The sequence below is a fragment of the Heloderma suspectum genome, chromosome 2 (assembly GCF_057233095.1).
Source record: "Heloderma suspectum isolate Gila_16-S chromosome 2, 16-S_ref, whole genome shotgun sequence".
Classification (NCBI taxonomy): domain Eukaryota; kingdom Metazoa; phylum Chordata; class Lepidosauria; order Squamata; family Helodermatidae; genus Heloderma; species Heloderma suspectum.
Window position 1 is genome coordinate 114,900,824 of NC_139459.1, and position 24,616 is coordinate 114,925,439.

A 24,616-nucleotide genomic window follows, 5' to 3' on the forward strand; every position below is an offset into this window, starting at 1 on the left:
AGGCTATTCCCTTCCATTGTTCCCGTTCATACTTTCCAGTGTCTGCAGGCATACAAAACTGGGTAAGTGAAGCTTGCTTATTTTAGTTCAGAGTATTGAAACAAGGTGGATACATCTGGAATGATTTTTCCTCCCTCCTCAGATATGAACATGTCAACCTGCAGCTGAATGTGGTTGAGCCCAGAATCTGACCACTTCATTCTGTGTAATAGGTACATTACCTTGTGAGTATCTTTCGCAACGTACTAAGGTCCAAAACAAACATTCCTTTAAATCGATGTCTAGGAGCTATAGTTTTTTCTTGTTTACTCTAGAGTAGGTACGGGAATCCTAAAAGCCCTCCTAGCTCCCTTCCCCCGGGTCAGGGTCCTGATTCTAGAGTTTTGTTTTTACTCTAGAGTAAAAATTAAAAAAAGATGAAGCTGCTTGACACAGATTTAAGGTAATTTCTGTTTTGGGCCTGATGCTGTAATCCTGTGACCAGTTCCTTAGGAGTAATAAGCCCGTGGGGCTTACTTTGGAGTAAGCATGCATGAGGTCAGAGTTTTCCGAGATGCACGAGGTGGCTCCTAATAAGCACATTAAACACACAATAAGCACTTAAACACATCTTTAACCCCCAATGAAAAATAAAGCATAAGATCGTAGCGACGGTGGTTGTTCAGTCGTCGTGTCCGACTCTCTGTGACCCCATGGACCATAGCACGCCAGGCCTTCCTGTCCTCCGCTCTCTCTCGGAGCGTGCTCAAGTTCATCACTCTTTCTGGCGCTACTTGGAAAGTCCCTCTGCTCTTCCCCGCTAGTATGTTGGACACCTTCCGACCTGAGGGGCTCATGTTCCGGCATCATCTCTTTTAGCCTTGTGATACGTTCCATGGGGTTTTCTTGGCAAGAATACTGGAGTGGGTTGCCATTTCCTTCTCCAGTGGACCACAGTTTGTCAGAACTCCCCGCCATGACCTGTCCGTCTTGGGTGGCCCTGCACGGCACAGCTTACGGCTTCACTGAGTTGCGCAAGCCCCTTCGCCACAACAAGGCAGCGATCCATGAAGGGGCGCAGCGAGGGAGGCCAGCTGGAAAAAGACGACAGCTGCTCCTGCACCTTCACCGTTGTGCAGAAGAGAGGAGAATTCCCTCTCCCCCCCCCCCCCAGCTTCAGCGGCGCTGGATAAGGGGCCCACTTCAGCATTTGGCGACTCCCCTCTTAGGATCCCACGCGTAGGATTGCGCGCACAGAGCGGGCGGGGGAGGGGCGAAGCGACAGCGCTCTCCCACGTGACCGCCGGCGGCCCTAGCGCCGGCCGAGCGACTTCGCGCAGGCGCGCCGCGGAGAGGACGGGGCCGGCCGGGAGGAGGCGTGCGCTGGCGCGGTGGGGAAGCCTCCCGCGGACCCGGGGCAGGGCGCCCTGGGCTGGCGTCCGACAGGTTGCGGCGGCCAAAGGTGCAGCTGAGCGGGTCATATCCGGCTAGAGCAGCAGCAGGGAAAGATAACGCAGCAACCCTGCAGCCGGAGCTTTCTGGACAGAGGCGGGAGCTGGAGCCGTGTCGCGAGCCCGTCCGCTGCCCCTCCGCCTGATGCGCGGCGCCCGGGGTCTGCTCGCTGTCGAAGCCTCTCCCGAGCGGACCCGAGGCGCTGGGCCGGTCATGATTACCCTCCGCTTGTGGGATCACCTGCGGGCTGGCAGCTCCGAGCTAGACTGGTGCGAGGATAACTACACGATCGTGCCCGCCATCGCCGAGTTCTACAACACGGTGCGTGTCGCAGGCCCTTCGCCGTGCGCGTCGCGTGCCAGCCTGGGGCGCGGGGTGCGTTTGTCGAGGGGTCTGCAAATGCCCGGTGGTGCCTAATGCACGGATATGTTTACTTCCGCGTGCACCTTTCCTCCCCATCCCCGTCCTCATCATCGTTTTATTTTTGCGAACAGCGGCTCGTAGAGGGGCAGTCAGTTAATATGGAAGTGGATCTCGGAGAAGCTGGTTTCCAGTGCCTGCCTTGACGCTGCCTCGCGTGGTGGAGCGGCAAGGCGCTGTGCACCAGTTGGCCTGCTCGCTAAAACAATGGAGGTCATAGTATTTTGGCAAAATAAAATGGGAATGAGGTGCCCAGTGTTATATGTGAAATGCAGCTTCCCAGCAAGGCTGCAATCCTGTGCACTCTTGCTGAAGAGTGAGCCCCATTTGTGGGATTTCTGAATAAACATGCACAGGATCCTGCTGTATGTGGTCAGTTATATTCCTAAGAAGTTGTGGTCTTTTTTTAAAGATGCAGCTCAAATGGTCTGAGTAGTCTTGTTGTTTGAGTCACTGATAAATGCATACAGAGGCCAGAGGATTTGTTATAAGCACATATATATTTTTTTCCCCTAGCAGGGGAGCTTTTCTGTAAAATCAGAAAAAAAGAGGATGGAGTTTCAAATGTGTGCGTGTGTTGGTATATTTATTCCCCCAAATTTGGGAAGACTCGATAGCCATTTTGAGTAACCACTTATTTTGAGAGGAGCTGGACTGGACTGTCATTTGGAATGATGTTCAGATTGGAGGATAAAGCTTAAATTGAGTGAATTAGATTAATGGAGCAAAGAACAGATTTAAATCTGGTTTTAGGTTAAAGCGAAAGATTGACGATGTGGTGTAATAGCTACAATGTTGGGCTGGGAGATCCAAGCCCCACTCGGCCCTGGAACGCTAGGTGACTTTGGGCCAGTCACTGACTCTCAGCCCAACCTACCTCTCAGGCTTGTTGTAAGGATAAAACGGAGAGGAGGAGGATCCCGTAAGCTGCCTTGGGTTCCTTGGAGGAAAAAAGGCAGGATATAAATGCAATAAAAAAATTACTTTAGAAAACAGGCTGCTGTGGAGGAATTTAACAATTTACAGGGATGATACGCACTAGCAAATTTCCTTTGCAGACTTGCATCTGTGCAGGACTTGTATTATCCTGCTTGTAAGTCCCTTTGCCCATGTTGAGGATCATATATGCATGTGAAATCGTGGCATGGATACATATGTCATTACATTCTGCATTCTACAGTGCTCTGCATAAGTATTCACCCCCTTTGACTTTTCCACATTCTGTTGTGTTACGACCTGGAATTAAATGGATTTAATTAGGATTTCTTGTCACCGCTGTACACAAAATAGTCCATAATGTCAAAGCGTGGGAAAAATCTACATGTTTTATGCAATGCTTTCCAAATAAAAAACTGAAAGTCTGGATTGCACAAGTATTCACTTCCTTTGCTGTGACACCCTGGTGCAACCAAATGCCTTCAGAAGTCACATAATTAGTTGAATGGAGGCCACCTGTGTGCAGTTCAAGTGTCACATGATCTTAGATTACATACACCTATTTCTGGAAGGCCCCAGAGTTTGTTGGGTAGCATATCTAAACAAACAGCATCATGAAGACCAAGGAGCTATCAAAATAAGTCCGGGATAAAGTTCTGGAGAAGCACCAATAAGGGCTGGGTTATTAAAAAATAAATAAATCCCAAACTATGAACATCCCTCAGAGCACTGATAAATCCATTATTACAAAATGGAAGGCCTATGGCACAACTACAACTCTGCCTAGAGAAGGTCATCCACCAAAACTCAGTGACTGGATAAGGAAGGCATTAGTCACAGAAGCAACCAAGAGGCCAGTGGTAACTCTGAAGGAGCTGGAGAGATCCGCAGCTGAGATGGGAAAAACATCTCGGATGCAAAATGCATCTGAGATGGGAAAAACTATGTCCAGATGATAGTGAGACAACTATCACCTGGACATTCCACAAAGCTGGGCTTTATAGAAGAGTGGTGAGAAGAAAGCTATTGATGGAAAACCATATCAAATCCCATTTAGATTTTGCCAAAAGGCATGTGGGAGATGCAGCAAACATGTGGAAAAAGGCTCTCTGGTCTGCTGAGACCAAAATTAACTTTTTGGCCTTATCACAAAACCCTATGTGTGGTGCAAAGCCAACACTGCTCCTCACCCTGAGAACACCATCCCCACGGTGAAGCATGATGGTGGCAACATCATGTTGTGGGGATGCGTTTCATCGGCAGGGACTGGGAAACTGGTTAGGATTGAGGGCAAGATAGATGGAGCCAAAAACAGGGCACTTCTAGAGGAAAACCTGTTTCAGTCTGCAAGGGACTGGGACGGAGGTTCACCTTCCAGGAGGGTGATGACCCTAAACACACAGCTAAAGCCACACTGGAGTAGTTTAAAAACAACAACTTGTCTTAGAATGGCCTAGTCAAAGCCCAAACTTCATTACGATTGAGTTTCTGTGGCAAGACTTGAAAATTGCTGTTCACCAATGGTCTGCATTCAACCTGACAGAGCTTGAGCAATTTTGCCAAGAAGAATGGGCAAAAATTGCACGATGGAGATGTGCAAAGCTGGTAGAGACTTACTCAAACAGACTCACAGCAGTAATTGCTGGCAAAAGTTGCTTCTACCAAGTTGTGACTCAGGGGGCTGAATACTTATGCAACCAACAAATGGCAGTTTGTTTTTGTGTGTCTTTCGTGCCACAATAAAAATATTTTGCACTGTCAAAGCACTCAGTATGTTGTGTAAATTAAATGTAAAAATGCCAATTAAATCCATTTTAATTCCAGGTTGTAACACAACAAAATGTGGAAAAGTCAAAGGGGAGTGAATACTTACGCAAGGCACTGTGCATAAGGGTATTGTGTTAACTTTTCTGGGCTTATTTGCCAAGCTAAATAATAGCTTGTGAAACATTTCTATTAGCTTCTTGCTCCCACATATCTATGGTAAGTCACTTGGGTGCACAGATAGCAGAAAAAGAGTCAACTCTCTTCCAGTTTAACTCTACTTAGACAGCTGGAGGTGATTTGTATTAGCTATTCACCTAGTTGTCTGTGGGAACTTAAAAACCATTAATTCATACCTGTATAGAGATTTGGTAGTGTGTGAAATGGCACCTATCCTGGTGAGAAAACCGCTGCATGCTGTCTTGTATCCTGTCCGGGTTACTTATTTGAAAACATTTATACCAGGGCAGCTTATTATCCAAAATAAAACAATGTCAAGTACAATCCACATACATTCTTATTTTTATCTTTAAAACCACATAAGATAGCAGTATAACCATCGCCAGCAGGCAACAAATGACAGAGAGGTCATGCTGTTACTTGCCAAAAGCTTGAGAGAATAAAGGTGCTATCCTATGCATGTGGGACTTTTTTCTGTCTAAACAACTCCCAGCATTACCCAGCCAGCCATGTTAGCTGGGGAATTCTGGGAGTTGTAGGACTTTTTTCTGTCTAAACATGCGTAGGATTGCACCCTAAAATGGTTTTAACTTGTTGCCTGAAGGATAGGAGGGTAGGTGCCACACAAGTGTCTCTGGAGGAGGTAATCCATCATTGGGGTGCCACTCAGAGAAGACCCTGTGTCCAGTAATCACCCACCTGACCCCCCAAAAAAAAGAAGACACCAGGAGCAGAGTGCCTAATTATGACCTTAATGAACAGTCAAGTTTATTTGCTTGCTTGACTAGAATACAATAGGTTCCTGTCCTTATGGCAGTGTTGACACAGTGTGTTAGAGATTACTCCTTTCTGTCCAAATGTATGGAAGTTTTATAATGTGCATGACCAACAGCCTAACTCAATTGTAAATGCGAGTTGTCACCTTAAGTCTGGCTATTATTAATTACAAACTTGTTCATGGAATGGTAGAGTTGAAATGTGATAGGTGAGACTGGAACTGTACACGTGCATCTTGCTGCACCATTCAGGCACCAGTTCCTCTTCTTGGCTATTTCCACGTCCCCATACCCCATGGTGCTGCAAGAAACAGGTTGCTTCACCGAGCTCCATGGCAAGGCAAGCCCTGATACCATTTGGTATAAGGTTTCAATTTAAATGTCATTGATGTTAGTGGCAAATTCTCTACCACGTTACTGTGGTGCTCATATGTTCCAAAGTTGGCTGCCACTTTCCACTAAGCAGTTATAACCATGTAGAAGAGCTCAGCAGTGCTGTAAGCTATTTTGAACCACAACTGCATGTGTGAATGGTTTAGAGAAAACAATATTTTTGGTGGAAATCCCTGTTATGCTTACTGCTATGAATGTCATGTGACACATTTTTCAGTTAAAATCTTTTATTGTATTAAATGGAAAGGTCACAGGGATATGTTAATGCATGCCAAAGTGCTTACTTTCTCTAAACCTAAGTGCTGATCAATCTATTCCAGTCCAAATTTTGGATTTAAAATTGTGTAATGTTTGTTTGGGAGAGTTATGCAAGACTTGTATAATTGTCAGTAAAAAGAGATCCACAGTATCACTTTCTACATGAAATGGTTTTATGATGCTTTTAGCTAGAACTGGAATTTTTCTCTTAAATTCATTATAAAGCTTAGATTAACGATGCCCCTTAAACTATACATTGTAAACCCCCCCCCCCCATCATACTAACATACAGTTGTAAGAAAGAAAGCAAACGGGGGTGGGGAGAGACTCAAACTTCATTTGGAGGATGCAAACTTATTAAAGCTGAGAAAATATCTTGTAATATCCAAGAGTCAGAACCTTTGTAAATGACACTTTAAAACTCCTAAACAAAACACTTGGGCAAATATTTCATCAGCTCCCTCCAAATAATTTTTTTGCCATTATTATTGCATCACAAGGGTTATAAACATTGTCCTACAGCTACACTTATCTTCCAAAGTTACCCCATTAGAATTGTATACAAGTTATTCGTGGGCAATGTGGCCAGCCTAGTAACTTGAATGTTTAAAGCTACTGATAAATTTTTATTTCTCCGAATGACCTGTGTAAATGCCTTTCACTTCTGTATCACCCAGCAACTTGTACACTTCATTTAGGCCTAGTCTGTGGGCTATACGTAATACTCTTCTGTACAGTTGTTTTTGGCAGAGTTTCTGATGGGGGACTTGCCCTTGGGCCTTGTAGGGAATTCATGGTTATTAATGGGTGATCACCATATTTTGTTTGGAAGCTGGAACAAGTTTTTAGCTATTGGAAGAGGAATGGTTCCCTAGGACAAGGGAGTAAAGAATCTGGATTACATTTATGAATATTATCTTGTGATTTTTGTTATGTCACACTTGCAGCTCATTGGGGTTAAGAAGGTGTGGTCCCCTCTAATATTTATTTCCTCATTTAAAAATACTTATACCCACCTTTCTACCATCAAGCCTTCAAGCTAGCTTACAGGCAGTATAAAATCCATATATGAGCCAGCCCCCAAAATAAGCCATTCTACATCTTCTAAACAAAAGGCCACTCATAATCTTTTATGCAACTAGCATGTGCTTTTTAGAGTACAATCCTCATACTAAGTGACTGCATTTTGTAAGTATAAGCTGTTGCTGCTGTTAGTATTTATCCACCACCCTGTATCTGATGTTCAGAGTGGGTAATTCTCCATCACATCTATCTTGCGCCAGTGTATAATGCATAATGTACATGAAGGAAGCTAAAGTGAATAATTGGCTTGGTTAGCACATAACACTAAGCTGTGGTGTGGATTGTTGAAATATGGTTTCTCATTGTGTTTCAACCCATCCCTGCAAACAAACCTTTTTGTTGTTTTTTAATCAGTTTCAAACTGGAACGAGAACCCATGGCTTGTTTTTGGCTTACAATGTCTGGCTTACTTCAACCATGGCTTATTGTGATGACTGAACCCCAAATTGTGGTTTATCCCTCACATGTTTGTGCTACTGTCCACCCTGAAACAGAGGAGCCTAGCAAGAGCAGCCTGAAAATAAAATCGCTCTGACAAAATGGGTGGGAGAGAAACAAACCAGAAAGAGGGAAAACAAGCTGCGGTATGTTTGTTCATCTGTAAGACAATTCATGGCTAAACCAACAAACCATGGTTAACATGAACTATGGCTTAGCATTACATGCAAACACAGCCAATATTATTCCCATTTTACAGATGAACTGCTGATGCCGACTGAGCTGAGTTCAGGAAAGGATTGATTCTTAACAATCTGTACCTTGCCTTTACATTTTCACCTATACATAGATATAGCATGTCACCAATATGATGTGATAGGAGTTTGCTCCAACTGTGTGCTCCCATCCACTATAAATTATGAGGTACAGGAAATGATTGCACTGTGACCAGACACTCTGCAGTGTCCTTAATTTGAAGCAGATATTCTGGAAAGAAAACAAGCCACAAGTGACAGTTTTGCCTCCCTGAATTTCACATTCTCTGAGACCTGTAATTGTTATTCAGTCATTAAGTCGTGTCCGACTCTTCATGACCCCATGGACCATAGCATGCCAGGCCTTCCTGTCCTCCGCTCTCTCCCAGGATGTGCTCAAGTTCATATTCATTGCATCGGTGATGCTATCTAGCCATCTCATCCTCTGCCGTCCCCTTCTCCTTTTGCCTTCAGTCTTTCCCAGCATCAGGGTCTTTTCCAGTGACTTTTCTCTTTGCATTAGGTGGCCAAAATATTTGAGCTTCAGCTTCAGTATCTGTCCTTCCAATGAGCACTCAGGGTTGATTTCCTTTAGGATGGACTGATTGGACCTCCTTGCAGTCCAGGGGACTCGTAAGAGTCTTCTCCAGCACCACAGTTCGAAAGCATCAATTCTTCAGCGCTCAGCCTTCCTTACAGTCCAGCTCTCACAGCCATACGTTACTACTGGGAAAACCATAGCTTTGATTAGACGGACCTTTGTCGGCAAGGTGATGTCTCTGCTTCTTACTGTGCTGTCTAGGTTTGCCATAGCTTTCCTCCCAAGGAGCAAGCGTCTTTTAATTTCATGGCTACAGTCACCATCTGCGGTGATCTTGGAGCCCAAGAAAATAAAATCTGTCACTGCTTCCATTTCTTCCCCTTCTATATGCCAGGAAGTGATGGGGCTAGATGCCATGATCTTAGTTTTTTTTAATGATCTGAAATACTAATTCCAATGCCTCTTCCAAGCATTTAATGATAATGGGAGCAAATGACATATTAATGTCATTAATATGCACTAGAATGCTAAACCAGAATTGCTGTATTGTCATAACTTTATATACTGCCTTTCCATATATGTCATGCCCAAAGCTGTTTGCGTTAAAAAATGTCAATAAAATATGTAGCTCCACAAAAATTTATCGCAAGCCACAGATCACAATATAAAAAGAGTGCAATGATTTGCATCACAATGATTAGAACAACCAAGCAAACAGTTCTATATTAGTGAAAACCTGGGCAAATAAAAATATATTAAACAAGATTGTTGCTGCTTCTCAAACAGCTAATACAGTGCCTTCAAACACAACATTCCAGTAGGCTCCAAAATACCATACTACTGCATAATATACTAATGTCCCCAAAGCTGGCTTTTTGTGCTTCGCATGTATACACCCACCCATGTTCTCACCATGCAGACATACCCTTAGGGCCACATTACCTGTACGTTTTCTCCAATGGGGCAAATAGCACCTTGGGAAGGATCTAGATAGAAGTGGGGTGAGTAGGGGGTGGTTAACCCCTTCCTCCAACAGTATGACCCCCCAGTACATTTCTGGTGGTGGCTGCTTGCTTCCTATAAAAATAGGTGGGGCAATCCAATCTCAGGACTTCCATGTCTGGTTTGGACTGCTTATGTCCCACTGATTTCAAGAGGAAGGGGTTGGCAATATGCTGAAAACTGCTTAATGTTGGCTGAGGAGGCCAGATGGGGCAAGTGCTTTCTTGGACAATCAGACATTGTGTCCCCTCAGAGAGGAATGGGCAGAAGGTAGATCGGAATCTACTGGTAGATCTCTGGGTGCTCTGTGGTAGGTCTGCAATGCTTTCTGAGTCACAATTTTTTAACAATAAGAGCAACACAAAATTGGGCTGTTGAAGAAAGCTTTTGGTAATCAAGAGTGGACTTTTGTGTGATGGGAGTGTGAGCATAGTTCAGTTCTGATACTGAAAACCCATAGGCTCCGAATGTGTTCGGGGGCATCCTTTTCTTTAACATAAAGTGTATGTCTTTTGCACCTGGCTCTTCTTGGTGGATCTTGGGGATTCTAGTTTTATCCACACAACTGCCTGAATATGTCCTAAACTCACTTGGTTGTGTAAGATCTCCCGCACCCACCCATGAGTCCTTAATTAAAAATGCAAGTTTATTTCATTGCTTTTTGCTTAATATTTTTTTTCATTTCTTCCCCCTAGATAAGCAACATCTTATTTTTTGTTTTGCCACCCATATGTATGTGCTTATTTCGACAATATGCCACCTGCTTCAACAGCGGAATATATTTAATATGGACCCTGCTGGTAGTTGTTGGTAAGTTCTTCTGTGTCTGTCCATACGTGTCCTGAAAATGGAGGAAATTATTTATTTATTTTTAAATGGCACGCACACAGGAAGAAAATAAGGTGCCGCTGATGTTTGGAGTGTGGTCTATAGTAGCACAATAACATCCCAAAATAAAATATTACCAGTTGATGTCATTTTGATCTCCTCAGTATATCCTGCTATATGCTTAAATAAGATGATGACAATTGCTACAAATGGCCAGCAAGAAAGAATGGAGTCTGTGTTCATCCACTCCACTGGCTCCTTTGCCCACCACTTTTCCTGTAGCAAGCCAAGTTTACTTAAATAATTTTTTAATTTCTTTTATCATATTTGTCTTTCACATTCTCTGCCCATAGGCATCCAAAGCAGTGCCCAGTAGTTTAAAACCCTAGGGCTGCAGTCCTATGCACACATACCTGATCCCATTAAATCTAAGTCCCATTAAACTCAACAGGGCTTTCTTCTGAGTTGACATGTATAGGACTGCACTGTAGAAAACATTAATATTGCACTCGTATCCTCACTTACTTGGAGGTAAGCCCCATGGAGCTCAGTGAGACTTTCTTCTGAGTAAATATACATATGATTGGACTACACATCACTGCAATAAAAACATAATTACATAGTCATAGTAGTAGTAGGTGTGTGTGTGTGTATCTGAAGGTGGGTGTTCAGGACAAAATAGGGATTCTGTTGGTGTACCACCTGTCCCGCTGCTCAGCAGTTTTCCCTTTCTGAGCTAGCCGAGGTGGTCTCAGGGTGGATGCTGGACTCTCTGCAGCTTGTTGTGCTGTGGGACTTCAACATACACACTGAGGCTGACTTGTCGAGAGGGGCTCAGGACTTAATGGCCTCCATGGCAACCATGGGTCTGTCCCAATTAGTATCTGGCCCCACTTATTCAGGTACACCAATTAGTATCTGGCCCCACTTATTCAGGTACACTTTCGATCTGGTCTTCTGCGTAGGGTGAGGTGATAGTGAACTGGGGGTGGAAGAACTTTCAGTAGCTCCACTGTCATGGACAGATCACTCCCTGATGGGGTTCAGACTTGCTTGGACTCGGAGCCTTTGCAGGGATGGGAGGCCAATTAAGATGGTCCACCCCAGGGGACTGATGGATCCAGATGGTTTTCTGATGGCTCTTGGGAATTTTCCTGTCACCTCGGCAGGCAATTTTGTCAAAGTCCTGGTTGATCTCTGGAATGGAGAAATGGCCCAGGTGGCTGACACGATTGCTCCTGAGTGTTCTGTCCCACAGAGTGAAGCCAGACTAGCCCCCTGGCTTTGTATGGCACTGCAGGCGATGAAATAAGTGGAACATTAACCAGAGCAATGTTGGTGGAAAACTCAGAACGAGTCTAATCGAACATGGGCTAGAGCTCACTTTAAAGCCTTCTCTGTGGCTATGAGGGCGGCAAAGAAATTACACTTCTCTGCCACCATTGTGTCTGCACAGAGTTGCCCAGTGGAGCTTTTTTGGGTGGTCTGAGGCTTATTACAGTCTGGCTTGCCAGAAAAAAAGGTGGACCATTCGACAGCCCACTGTGGCCAATTTACGCAAACAGATGAAGATTTTCAGAAATACGTTGCTTTAAAGTTGTATTTATTTAATAAATGTATAGACCACTTGACTATATCTAAAAAGACATTTCAAAGCAGTTTACAACACATAACATTTAAAATGCAAAATATCCACAGTTAAAATATTTAAAAACAGAATACATAATGTCTCGGTTAAAACATTTAACCCCCCCCCCCCGCCCACACACACACACACACACACACACACACACACATTCTCAGTTAAAACATTTTTAAATGTATGGTTTGATTTCGGTTTTGCAGCTTATTTGGGTTTTAGTTTATCTTGTATTTTTTATAAGTTGGCTTTTGGCTGTGTGTTCCAGTTGAGCTGTATAACTTTAATTTTTAGACATTCATCATTGCAAAACAATCTACTGTTGTTGGACCTCACTGAGATGAGAGTGTTTTCGCAGCAGCATAATGAACCCTTGTTTTTTAATGTGCCCCTCTAGGAATTGGATCTGTCTACTTCCACGCTACTCTTAGTTTCCTGGGTCAGATGCTCGATGAGCTCGCTATACTCTGGGTTCTGATGTGTGCTCTGGCTATGTGGTTTCCCAGAAGATATCTACCCAAAATGTTTAGGAATGACAGGTAATGTCTCTTCAACTGCTGGGGAATCTCAATAGCATTGTATGCATCTTCCTGAAAGAGGGAAGGCAAAAGAAGACTATAGGAGTGAAAGATAAATGTAGACACATAGGGTTGCCAGGCTGCAACCCAGAGATTCCAGCTTTACCTTTAAAATTGCTACTGAAATTGGGGTGGGGGTGGGGTCAGCTATAGCTTCTCCTGCCCATTTGTCCCTCGGCCACCCTTCCCTTCCTTCATGGGGAGGAGAGAGGCAAAGCAGCCTTATCTCCCAATTTAGCAGCAGTTTTAAAGGTCAAGGGGCAATCTCCAGGCTGCAACCTGGCAACCCTATGAAATAAAAAACAACAACGAAGAAGCTAAAGTGAGCCCCATGTTGCAAACTGAGATTAGAGGTGGGGCCAGCGTCTGTTTGGGAAGGCTGAAAGCTGCTGTCCTGCAGGAGCCTGCAATACAGGGGTGGGCAACTTGTGACCTCCACCCCACCCCCACCCCTGATGTTGTTGGAGTGCAGCTTCCACGTCCATCATCCCTCACCATTGGTTATGTTGGCTTGGGCTGATGGGAGTCACAGTCCAACAACATCTGGAGGGGCACAAGCCCCCCCCCCCCCCCCGCCATGCTGTATGGGTAGGAAGAGTAGGCTTTCTCGTGGTTTTGTTGCTAAACCCGCAGCCCCCCAGTGAGTTCTTCTGTTGGTGGAATCTCTGCTGTCTCTAGTTCCATCCCCTGTTCTGCTTGTGTTCTGAAGGGCAGGTCAATATATCACCGCCTCCACATGGACGTGGCACGCAGTCTCTCGCTATGGCAAGTGTTTACCATATAATAAACTGTTGATGATGTGGAGCAGCTTGTTACATGACTAGAGCATTTTCTTCCATGTCATTGAAATGTGTGGGAAGGCGGGGGGAGCATAAGGAAACTCAGCTACCTAGTCAGGGGATTAGAAAAATCTCTCTCTCTCTCTCTCTCTCTCTCTCTCTCTCTCTCTCAATAACCTTACAAGGTTATTGTAAGGTTAACACATTATTAGTTGTATTCATTTTATTGACATAATCAATTTATTTACTGCTTACCATATCTAAAAATATCTCTAAGCAGTTTAAAAGATCAAAAATTAAAATGCAACATAATAGATACAAAGGGTCATTAAGTTAAATTTTTAAAAATATTTTAAAACCAAAACTAAAAACACAGTTGAAAGACAAACTAGCTGGGCAGCACAATCATTCAGAGAAAAGCTTGAGTAAAGAGATGGGTCTTTAATAGGCTCCTAGAACATGCCACAGCGGATGCCTCCCAAATTCCAGTGGGGAAGACTTTCCCTAAGGTGGGCGTAGCCACAGCATACTCTGAGCTCTTTGGAGGAAGGGCAGGATACACTTTTAATACTGAACCTTTAAAAAGAAATTGCCTCGATCTTGTGTCCGGTGACTCCACATTCATGCTTGCCACGTGATAAGTTGCCTCTGGCAATGAGTTACGGGTGTCTTCTGCATATGACTGTGAGTAAAGCTACACTGCCCTTCTGGCTTCCACGTTATATGTCCTGGCACCTACGCAGGCAAGCAGAGGTAGAAAGGGTTCCCTGACAATTCAGTGCTTCACAAAAGACTGCCCTGGCTTTCTGCCTTCCCAGAATATGCTGGTTGTGTTTTGTCTTCATTCACTTGTCTTACTTCTCTCTTTTTTCCCTTCAAGTACCCAGACCTGACCTTTCCATTAGAATACTGCTGAAATTGCTCACAGTAAAAAAGAACAAACCCCAAACCCACCCTCTCTCAACTAGCTAACGGCTGCCAGCTCAGGCTTGTGACTTTAGCATTCTTGAATGAGACTTGTTTTTGCCAGTGAAATTACACACTGACAGTCTTGCTCTTCCCAATGAATTGAGGCCAAGCGTCTACTGTTTTTCTTTGATAACGGGCTGAGTTCAAACACCCGGTTGAGTGGCAGCTGCAGAACATTCTGTGTTGTTGTAATGGTTGTATATGGTTACATAAGGCTCATTAATCAGCTAATAAACCCTTTAGCATTTCTGCAGTTGTTGTCCTCCGAGGACCAATTATAAGTTTTCATTTTGTACTTGGGTGTGTACATCTGAAGGCAAAATTCACCCACCAAGTTCAGTGTGAACGGCATGTGACCATAGAATGTGTGTTCCTTTTAAAGTGCTTATAGGTGAGTGCCTGGTGTTTTTTCCTACCTGCTTCTGGGTATTTTAAAGGGATGTGGCATGCATTTTGCAGGAGTACACCCTTCACATTTAACAAGAAGTATGGGTGCCTTTGGGCTCTGCTATCTGTTCCCAAGTACAAAATGTAGGGTGAGGCTCAGCCTGCAGTAACCAGCTGTTCTGACAGCTGTGTTAACAGGGCTAGACATTTCCTGGTTCAAACTGACTTCCTCGATGCTATGTTTTCAAAAATAATCAACAGAGTTGGCTCTGGCACAGTTCTTGGGATGCTGTTGATCTAAAGACAGTTCAGTGCTGATCTGTAGACAGTTCAGCAGGGATTTAATTGAGTCTGGGCTAATCCTGGGAAGTCTGAATACACTGAGCCTTTCAATTTAGCTTTTGCTGGTTTTGTTATCAAAAAGCACTTTTTTGCTTTTGTTTCCAGTGTGCTTTCAGCTGCTGCCATGAAATCTTATCTGTGTTGTAATCCAAGTCCTGGACACTTGAAGGAAGTGAGCAAAAGTCCATGAAGGCTGGTGTTTAAGGCTCCAGGAAACTGTGTAGGCCCTGCGGCAGCCCACCGTGTACAACTCCAGACAGTCTTTGAGGCTCAGGACTGCAAGGGGGCTATGCAACTCTCTGAGCTTGACTGACCAAGCTTGGGGAAGCTCCCTCAACCAAATGAGCTAAAGCTTAATTGGAATCCTCCCCAGTTCTGCCTGCAGTCACCTGGGATGGGAGTGGGGCTTCATGGGCGGGGAGGGGGGGCAGGATCCTGTCGTCTTGAGGATAATATTGTTTGATGTGATTTGTACCCTGCCTTTCTAGCAAATGCACTCAAGGCAACTTCCAATCACAAATGAAACTTAATTAAAACAATAAACAAAACACGTGCATTAAAACAGAATTAAAAATGGAACAATAACACAATAAAAACAACAACCAGCTCGCTTTCACACCAGCTTAAATAAAAAGTTATTTGTCAACAAGTGGAAGGACAGCAAAGAATCCTTAAGCTGCAAATGGGACTGCATCCCTCTTGTAGCTGAAGGAACTGGGGAGGATGGAATTAACCTGAGCACCTGCAAGCTACAGGCTGAAGGAAAGCAGTTCAGGGGCTGCTTAACATTGGTATAGCCCCTTGGCAAAAGCAAGGCCCTTGTATATCTGGCCATTGACACCTTCCATGGTGTCAGCATTTCTTGGGTGCAGTCTACCAAGCACTGGCCAGTTCAGCCTCCGTTCATTTTAGTTAAGCTTTTAGGGGACCTTTACACAAGCCCCCTTAAAATGGAGAGAGGTTGTGCATCAGCAGCACTTGCAGGCTTGCATCCTGCATGACTCCCCCCCCCCCCCCGCCCCCTCAAGCATCTTGGCATCCACGTGCAATTTATCATGTTTTAGGTTCATTGCTTCTGTTGATTTCAAGGCTAAGTGACTCTTCTTGAAAATTATTATTCAGGGGCCGGTTTAAAGCAGCAGTGGGCATCCTTTCCGGAGTCACTACCTGCCTTGCCTTCATTAAGCCTGCCATCAATAACATCTCGCTGATGACGTTGGGTCTTCCCTGCAGTGCCCTGCTTGTTGCAGAGCTTAAAAGGTGGGTGCCTGTCAGTCTGTGATGAAGCAGCTTTTCTTCCTGAAGGTTATATTTGAAAGCATGCTTAGCACTTGCGTAGAACACATTCCAGCTGTGTGACTTCCACATATAGGCAGGGCAGGATTACATTTACAGAATAAAATACAAATAGTTGAAATGCTCCCACAGGCACTCCAGGCATCCTGAAGGATGCCGCTTTGGGTGGACAGGTTGACATGGTGATAAATGGTTGCATAATGGAACTACTCTCTTGTTTGCATTGTAACTGATCTTGTCAGAAAACCCAGGTAACAGAGCTAAGAAAACTAGTGGCAGACTCCCAGTTCCAGTTTGAAAGCTGTCATTTGGCCCCTCAAATGGGATTTTGATGCTGAGAGAAAGCATTATTCTCCATGCCACCTGATTCCTAATGTGCAAGCTGTACTTGCTTGGCATTTGCCACCATCTAAATCAGGGGTTTCCAACCTTTTTTGGGCTGGTGAACACATTTTGGAATGTTGAGTGTGTGTTGTGGGTGCTCGTACAAGATGGCTGCCATGGTGGGCATGGCCAGTCACAAAACATCCAGTTCCCAGGAGGCATATGGGTGATGCTAAAAGAAAAGCAGCTTGCCCAGAACCTAAGTAAAAGGCAGAGGTGGGGGCTGAACCACATATGCAAAATCACTTACTTGCGTCCACAAAGCACAACAAAATGCCCATTTCACAGAAGGCAAACTGGTGATGGTCAGAGAAATACTCACAAAATTCAGGCAAAGCATGCACTGCACATTGAAGGGGCAGGGAAAGGTGTCTGTGGGCATAGTGGCACCCATGGGTACCAGCTGGGGACTCCAGGTCTAAATGGCTTCATTTAGTTGGAAATTGCATTGAAATTAGGACTACTTGGGTAACGCAAGGCAGCACCATTGTTTTTTATAGTCCATTCTTCCTTGCGATAAAATTGGCCAGGCAGGGTTCCTGACCCTGTGTTCAAAACCCTACGTGTGGTGAAGCTGGGCCCTTTTCAACCCAGTTGATCACGTGTTGGCTTGGGAGCTCTGCTGGTGCACAGGGCATCATTGATGGTGTGCAGATAGTCCTACGTATTCCCTCAGGCTCTTTCACACATTTGGAAATAAGTGCCTGAAGAGGGCTTGGGAAACGCCCTCTCCAGAATGTTCAAGTGAACAAAATATTTTAATTCTGGTCTTCCGATGCTCTTCCTAGGGTAGGGATGTTGAATCTCTTTCAGCCCAAGGGCCAGATTAAATTTTGGAGATGCTCTCGGGGGCCACATTCCAGTGGTGGGTGTGGTTGAAGGCAACACAAGATGGGACCAAAGGCAAAGGTTGAGGGTTGTCAGCTTTGTATGGATGCTTACTTAGCTATATGGACTGTGTATATTAATGTATATATTTGAAATAATAGTGTCAAATCCTCCCCCCCCATTTTTCTTCTTCCTTTTATTAATGGGGTTGCAAATGATTACTGAGAATGGGTATGCTTTTATATCCTATTCCTTCTTTCCTTCCATTTGCCTCCCCCTTTAGTTTCTGCTATATTTGCGAATGAATGAATGAATAGAATGGGGAAAATGTGCAAAAGCTGGGAAACCATCAAATGAGCAGCGGGAAGGGGGCAGGGACAGGCTGGATTCAGCCCTCCGGCTCTCGGTCCGCACCCCTGTTGTAGGAACAAATACTGAAGGTCTCTTAATACAGGTTGGCAGATTCAAAACTTTTATGGGCATGATTAGGGGACTGAATTGGCTATCATAGCAAGGTGGACCACTGGCACAGGTGAGGCAGTGTAGTAGTTAATGGCACAGGCTGTGAGTTGGTTCAAACCTCATCTCGACCATGACCTCCTTTAGAAGCCCTCAGGCAAGCCATTAACTCTCAGACCGTCTGTTTTTAATGTAGTTCACAAACAGTAGTAATAGTAACACTATCCTGGCTGGCCATCCCTTGACTATAAAATATTTTTAGAGAGAAGGAAATGGAAAGAGAGAGCCAGAATGCTGTGGATAGCATTGTTGGCCCCAGTGGGTCCCGGCATGTTTGTGCCATCCCAAATGCTGGTGCCCAGTCTGTTTGCTGCCAGCCCATCACCCACCGCTCTCCGTGTGGTTGCTTTGGGGGTGGGGTGCTCCTGGAGCCCTGAGGTCCAGTCCAGCGGCAGAACTGACTTTGTGTACTTGGGGAACGAGCTATGTCAATACTAAATATAATATCCACCTTTTAGTATTTGGTCTCCAAACTTGCAACTGAAATCGATAAGCCAAAGGTGCATAAATCCAACTGAATTGTACCCGAGTGTTTATTAATAATATTTATTAATAAAAAGTATAACGATCATCCCTGTGCGATCATCCCTGTGAGATATAAACACACCACCTTTCCCTTGTTCAGTGTATAGACTGGTCTGATCGGATTTAAATCTTCTATTTATTTAATTACAGTGTTGCCTGTTAATTATCTCTCACCCCTCTCTTATGCTTTTAGGTGTGACAATGTGCGAGTATACAAGCTGGGACTCTTTTCTGGTCTCTGGTGGATGCTGGCACTCTTTTGTTGGATCAGTGACAAAGTGTTTTGCGAGATCTGGTCATCATTTAACTTTCCATATTTGCACTGTGTATGGTGAGTCCTGTATGTTTTGCTCTTAATTATCCACCCACCTTTCTTCTCTCTATTTTCAGTGTTACACCTTGTCAAATTTGACAGTTTATGAAACCAAAAGTTCAGACATTAACTTTGTTATTTTTTTTGTTATTTTAATAACTTTGTTATTTTAAAAAATCTGTGTTTGGATTGAAAAAATGTCTTTTTGCTTTGATGCTGGATGTGAATTTCCAAGGAAACAGGAATGTAGGAGTGGTAAAACACATTCTTTTCTTGCATAAGGTTCCTGATTTGGTCTCTGACCTCTCCTAGTTTTTAAAGAAGGTGCAGAGCTGCTAGCTTTGTCTTTCAAGTAACGGGTACTTTGGCCCCTAGATCTGGTGCTAAGTGTTCTTGAGAGTTCATGATTATTCCCCCCACCACCCTCATCCAAATTGGCAATGTACACAGCACCGCATCCAAAATCAGTTGTGTTAGTAATGTGTCACTACTGCTCAGATAGCGGTAAAACAGGCAGACAGAGCATCCGCAGTAATCGGCTGCAAACCTCTGGGCTGTGACCTGCTTCCTTGAAGGTGGGTTCCCTGGTAGGGAGGCAACAGGCACATGCCTTGAAGTTCCAGGTCAGCATCTCTGGAAAGGCAATCTGCCTTGCCTTCTTCCCCTTCCAGGGATGAAGAGGTGAACACGCAAGCATGATGCTGTTCACACCTTCCCCTTGGCTCGCTTCCCAAAGTGTCACTGTATGGAGCACTGCAGTTCTGCCTTGTTCCCACAGTGTGTACCTGCGTTGTTGAGTGGTCTGTTGCTGGGTAGAAGTTTCCAAGGGCCGTAGCCCATGCTAGAGCAGATGCTTTGCATGTATGAGGTTCTAGGTTCAGTCTCCAGCATCTCCACTTAGATGGTTTCATGTAGTGGGGCTGGGAAAGGAGAGACTTGACAGTTCTGGACTAGATGGACCAATGCCCTGGGCTCAGTATAGGGCAGCTTCTTGGGTTCATTTTCAGTTTATGGAAGATGTTGCACTTCCCATTTCAAAATTCTTTTCCCCTGCAAATCTGCATATTCTGCTGTTTTTGTTGACTTCTCTTTCATCTATATATGGTGTGGCTAACTGTCCTGGTGCTGCATCAGTCCTGAGTTCATGTGTGTGTGTGTGTGTGTATAAAATATATGTATATATGAATGATCAGCCTTCCCCATCCTGGGGATGATGGAAGTTGTAGTCCAGCACATCTGGAGGGTATCGGGTTGGGGAAGGCTGATACATACATGTTTTTGTCGCTGTAGAACACCCTTCCCTGAACTGGTGTCCTCCGGATGTTTTGGACTTCAACTAGAATCGGTCCTAGCCTGCATGGCCAATGATCAGGAATTCTGGGAGTGTAGTCCAAAACATCTGGAGGGTACCAGTTTGGGGAAGCCTGCCATAGAACATGTTTCTTTCCAGAATTTCAAGCAATTTTAGTTGTACCTTGGAGGAACAAAGCAATGTGCAAAACCAAAATCTGTGGGCCCAACTGTTTGGTATTGCACTAACACTTTTTTCTCTCCTCTTCTCAGGCACATCCTCATCTGCATTGCTGCTTACCTGGGCTGTGTCTGTTTTGCCTACTTTGATGCTGTCTCGGAGATCCCCGAGCAAGGTCCTGTCATTAAGTTCTGGCCCAGCGAGAAGTGGGCTTTCATTGGGGTTCCTTATGTCACCCTCCTCTGTGCTCACAAGAAATCGCCATTGAAGATCACATGAACATCTCAATATGCAGAGAGAAGCCAATGGAACTATAATACGTATTTTCCCCTCTCCCTCTACAAATTGCGTGGAAACCACGAGGACCGTTTTCTATTATTTCTGACTCGCAAGCCCACCATGTGTGGAAAGGGTTTAGGAACAAGCAGCAAGACATCTCTTTTGCATCCCTTCTTTGGGACCCTGAAATTCCCTTTTGTTTTGGTGGCTCTGGAGCTTTCCTATTAAATGTCTCAATTAGCGCTGGTTTGATTTGTGTTTTGCACACTTCCTATAGCCTTCTCCAAATGTATTCCCTGGATAGAGCAAGATGTACTGAGAAATGTGTGGCTGCTGCTAAAACCAGCAAGCCATGTCCTCTCTTCCTCCTGTAAAGGTGCTAGTATAAATATGGGAGATCATCACGCTCCGTTCTTTGCTCCACTTCGTTGGCTGGCTGGCACTCGTGGAAGGCAGGAAACCACGGAACGTGCTGACATCCTGTCCTACTAGTTTTCTTAACTTTATAGTAGAAACCATCTGCGCATGCCCCATAATGTCTAGCTCCACACTGTGATTTACGTCTCTGTAGACTCTGAGGGCAGACTTCATTCATTTTTTTTCTTTTGAAATCAAGATCTAGCTACAAGACCCAACTGCTGTTGGAAGTTCTTCATAGAATTGCTTTGCAGTTTCTCCCTCTCTCCTTTTTTTGCTACTTGGAGTATATTTATACATACACTCATCGTGTGAATGAAAGATCATTCTGAACTCTGTGGTCAGACATTTCTGGATAAAATGAGTACATCATCATTTGAGAAGTAGGTTCTCTTCTCAGCCTGTTGATTTAGCGGCTTCTGTGCTTAGTACAGAGGCCATTCTCACAACCATTTTGCCACAGAGCTGCACCTGATGAATGGCAGCGCCTCGGTGTCATTTTGCAGGAGGGTGGCCAACTTTTAAAACACCAGTCCTGTGGTTTTTAGCAGCAGCTTGATTGGCAGACCTTTGCAGGTGACAATGCTGACCTCTATGCTATGAATACGACACAGTCTGTATTTCAAGCTGCTGTCAAAGGCATAGGAGCCAGCCAGGCCAGTCCTTTTCTAAGTTTTTCCTGGCCAGTTGGCAATCCTCTGTGGCAGATTACTTGCTTGCTGTAGTACAGCCACCCCCAATCTAATGCTCTTCAGATGTTTTGGAGTACAGCTCCCAGCATCCCTGACTATTGACTATGCTGGCTGGGACTGATGGAAGTTGAAGTCCAAAACCTCTAGAGGAAACCATGCTGGGGAAAGGCTGCTGTAGTAAGTTACCACTTGGTAAAAGCTCATCTATATCCATTCAGAGGTGGGGACTGAAGCATCTTTCACTTGCCTTCTCGTGACTTCTGTGTTCTTCACTCAGGCATCAGTGCAAGGTACAGCAGGCTAGAACTTGTGCTGATTTACAGTGGCTGTCTCTGATTCTGCTCTCTTCGCTCAGGACTACGAGCCTGACAGCATGGCCCTTTGTGCCTTCGTATACTTCTCGGTGGTGCCGCGTTATGAGGAACATTGTGAGGGCTGTGGGCATAGCCATCTCCAATCCATTGCCATCATTGCATTGCGGCACCAGCATTTTAAACAGATATATTATGTGTGGCGGTGGTGGTTTGGCAGTGCCAGTAGGCTGGAGGCACTGGCCTTGGCCTCTTCCCCTCTGCAAAACTCCTGAACCCCATACGCTCAGGCTGGCATCCTAGCTTTTGTGCACAGCCCTAGACATATGTTGTCAAAGACCTGCTGCTTTTGACATATTGAAGAGATGGAAAGGGTGTTTCTGAGTTTGTAACGGCACTAAAACAAAAATGGAGGAGTTGGGAGTCAGTTGCAAATGCTCTTTATAGTGTTGTGCATTTGAGACCAATGATGCCCCATGCACCATGTTGTCAGCATAAAGGGGTCCTGGAACAGAAAACATGAGTCACACAGCAAGGCAACTCCAGTGGTAGGCTGGCTGTGAGCTAGGACGTTAGGAGCCCTAAATGCATGACCATTTCCTCATCAGTGTGAAATTTGAATGACCAGATCTATCAAAATGCATTACTGAAGATTTAAGGGGGAAAACTCCAAATTTGTGTCTCCTTGCTATATCTCTGGGTTTCGGTCTTATCTGTTTGTTGTCGATCTGTGTTGTCAATAAATCAAAAGCCATTGTTAGGCTACGGTGGGTGAGAAAGCATTTTACCATTAGAAATGCACATATTCCATGGCCGTTATTATATAAATGACATATCACAGACTACACTTTTCTGGCTACTTTTCTATTGAGACATATAGGCTTTGATTTTAATAGATTTCCTCCACCACCAGTAAAATGGGTTGTTTCTTTAAAAAAAAAAAAAAAAAAAGGTCCATGTTGACCTAACTTTGCTCTCAATAAAGTCAGTGAAAGAGTTAAAGTTCTGTACGGAATGACTGATGATACAGCCTTACCCCCTCCCCAGAGGTCAACATTGTTAATGGTTAAAATATTGTACAAGTAGAATTCTCTGAAAGATTAATGCAGCAATAATCTACCAGATTTTTTGAAAAGAAATTTACCTTTTAATCTGCATTTAAATCCCAGGCTCTCTGCAAGCAAACAAATGAACTCAGGAAGACTGAAGTTTTAACTGCCAATCTGTTTTTTGTTTCATGTTGCCATGATAGCACAATTAGAAGGTGCTCACAGAGAGTGCACTGGTATGCTGGCATCCATTTTAGCTTTAAGGAGCTTACAGTTTCAACAGCAAATACTCTGCTTCAGTGTAGCTGCTTGTGAAGTCATGAAAGCTGTTTCAGCTTTCCGGGCAATGTGCTGCAAATACCGTTTGAGCCAGTGATGTTTCCAAACTTAAAATTTGATCAGTAAATATGATTAATATAGGTCTCAGAGTCTAGCTGCATCTTAACTGGAGAAACAGCAAGGGTTTTAATGTGAATTTTCCAACTCAGTCATAAGATAGCTTGTTCTAGCCTGTCTCCTCACTGAAATTGAGATTATTTTAACCCAACTTCATAAAATGTTTAGTTACAATGAATTTTAATGCTGTGTAGGTGGTTTTCTCCCTTTACACAAGCCAGCAAACAACCTAAGAAGTCTTCAGTTAACCATAGTTTCCTGTTCCGTTCAAATCAGAAACTAATGATTACCAGGTTCAGAACAAAACAGGATATTACGCCGTGATTTGAAGCTCTGCACCTTGATAATCAAAACAGGGCCAAAACAGACATTTCTTTAAATCTATATCCAGCAGCTATGTCTTTTTCTTACGTTAGAGTAGGCAAAGAGGGCCCTGATCCAGATCTTTAGTGTAAAAAAGAAAAAGAAAAAATATATAACTGCTAGATAAGAATTTAAACTAAAATCTGTTTTTGCCTATAGTTTCAGAGTTTGGATGAAAAGTGAAGCTATGGGTAATGGTTTTTCCTTAAGAAGGAGCTGGGTGCCCGGGCAAAAAGCTCATTCAAATTTTGACTTAGGGTGAGATAGGATTGTCCAAATGTGGTCACTGTGACGAAGGGAGCTGAGAGCTCAAGCCTGACTTCTGGTGGGCTAAGCTGGGTGACTACTAACAGTTTAGCGTGATGCATCTATTGTATAATAGATCCATAATATGTTCTTTTTTCTATCAGATGGCTGAATCCTGAAATATGAGTTGCCTTTTTTGTTAGATAAAAGGCACCCACAAAGGAAATATAAATATAAACTAAACCTTTATTTAAAAAGTATTCCAGCACTTGCCGAGTTAAGGAAACCATATTTTTGGTGTATAAGGGCAATTAGAAGGTGGTGGTATGGATTCTAAGCATTTTCTTAACACTTCTTAAATGTTTCTAGTATTCTCAGTCTTTGTACAGCTCTCTTAATCAGTCCCATCCCCCACCTCCCAAATGAAGGGATCGGGGCGTCCTGGGCAGTATCCAATGTTGCCAGCAGGACCTGTTGCCAGCAGGACCCGTTGCCAGCACAGTGGCCAGCTGGCGGTTCCTGAAGCAAA

The 24,616-nt window shown here is 44.2% G+C and overlaps 1 protein-coding gene across 1 annotated transcript; it reads left to right on the forward strand.

Moving 5' to 3' along the window:
* The first annotated feature begins 1,328 nt into the window (after nt 1-1,328).
* On the forward strand, nt 1,329-23,032 carry ACER2 (alkaline ceramidase 2). Its single transcript, XM_084834578.1, has 6 exons — nt 1,329-1,752; nt 10,172-10,286; nt 12,341-12,482; nt 16,121-16,258; nt 18,744-18,881; nt 20,427-23,032. Exons 1-6 carry the CDS (start codon nt 1,576-1,578, stop codon nt 20,611-20,613), a joined length of 897 nt encoding a protein of 298 aa, XP_084690704.1. The 5' UTR covers nt 1,329-1,575; the 3' UTR covers nt 20,614-23,032.
* Nucleotides 23,033-24,616: the final 1,584 nt, after the last annotated feature.

Bases quoted from the DNA above. Each gene is read 5' to 3' on its own strand.
- ACER2 (XM_084834578.1), top strand. From the start codon at position 1,576: ATGCGCGGCGCCCGGGGTCTGCTCGCTGTCGAAGCCTCTCCCGAGCGG. The intron at 10,287-12,340 runs GTAAGTTCTTCT...GTGCCCCTCTAG, and splicing joins GACCCTGCTGGTAGTTGTTG to GAATTGGATCTGTCTACTTC. The intron at 12,483-16,120 runs GTAATGTCTCTT...ATTATTATTCAG, and splicing joins AAAATGTTTAGGAATGACAG to GGGCCGGTTTAAAGCAGCAG.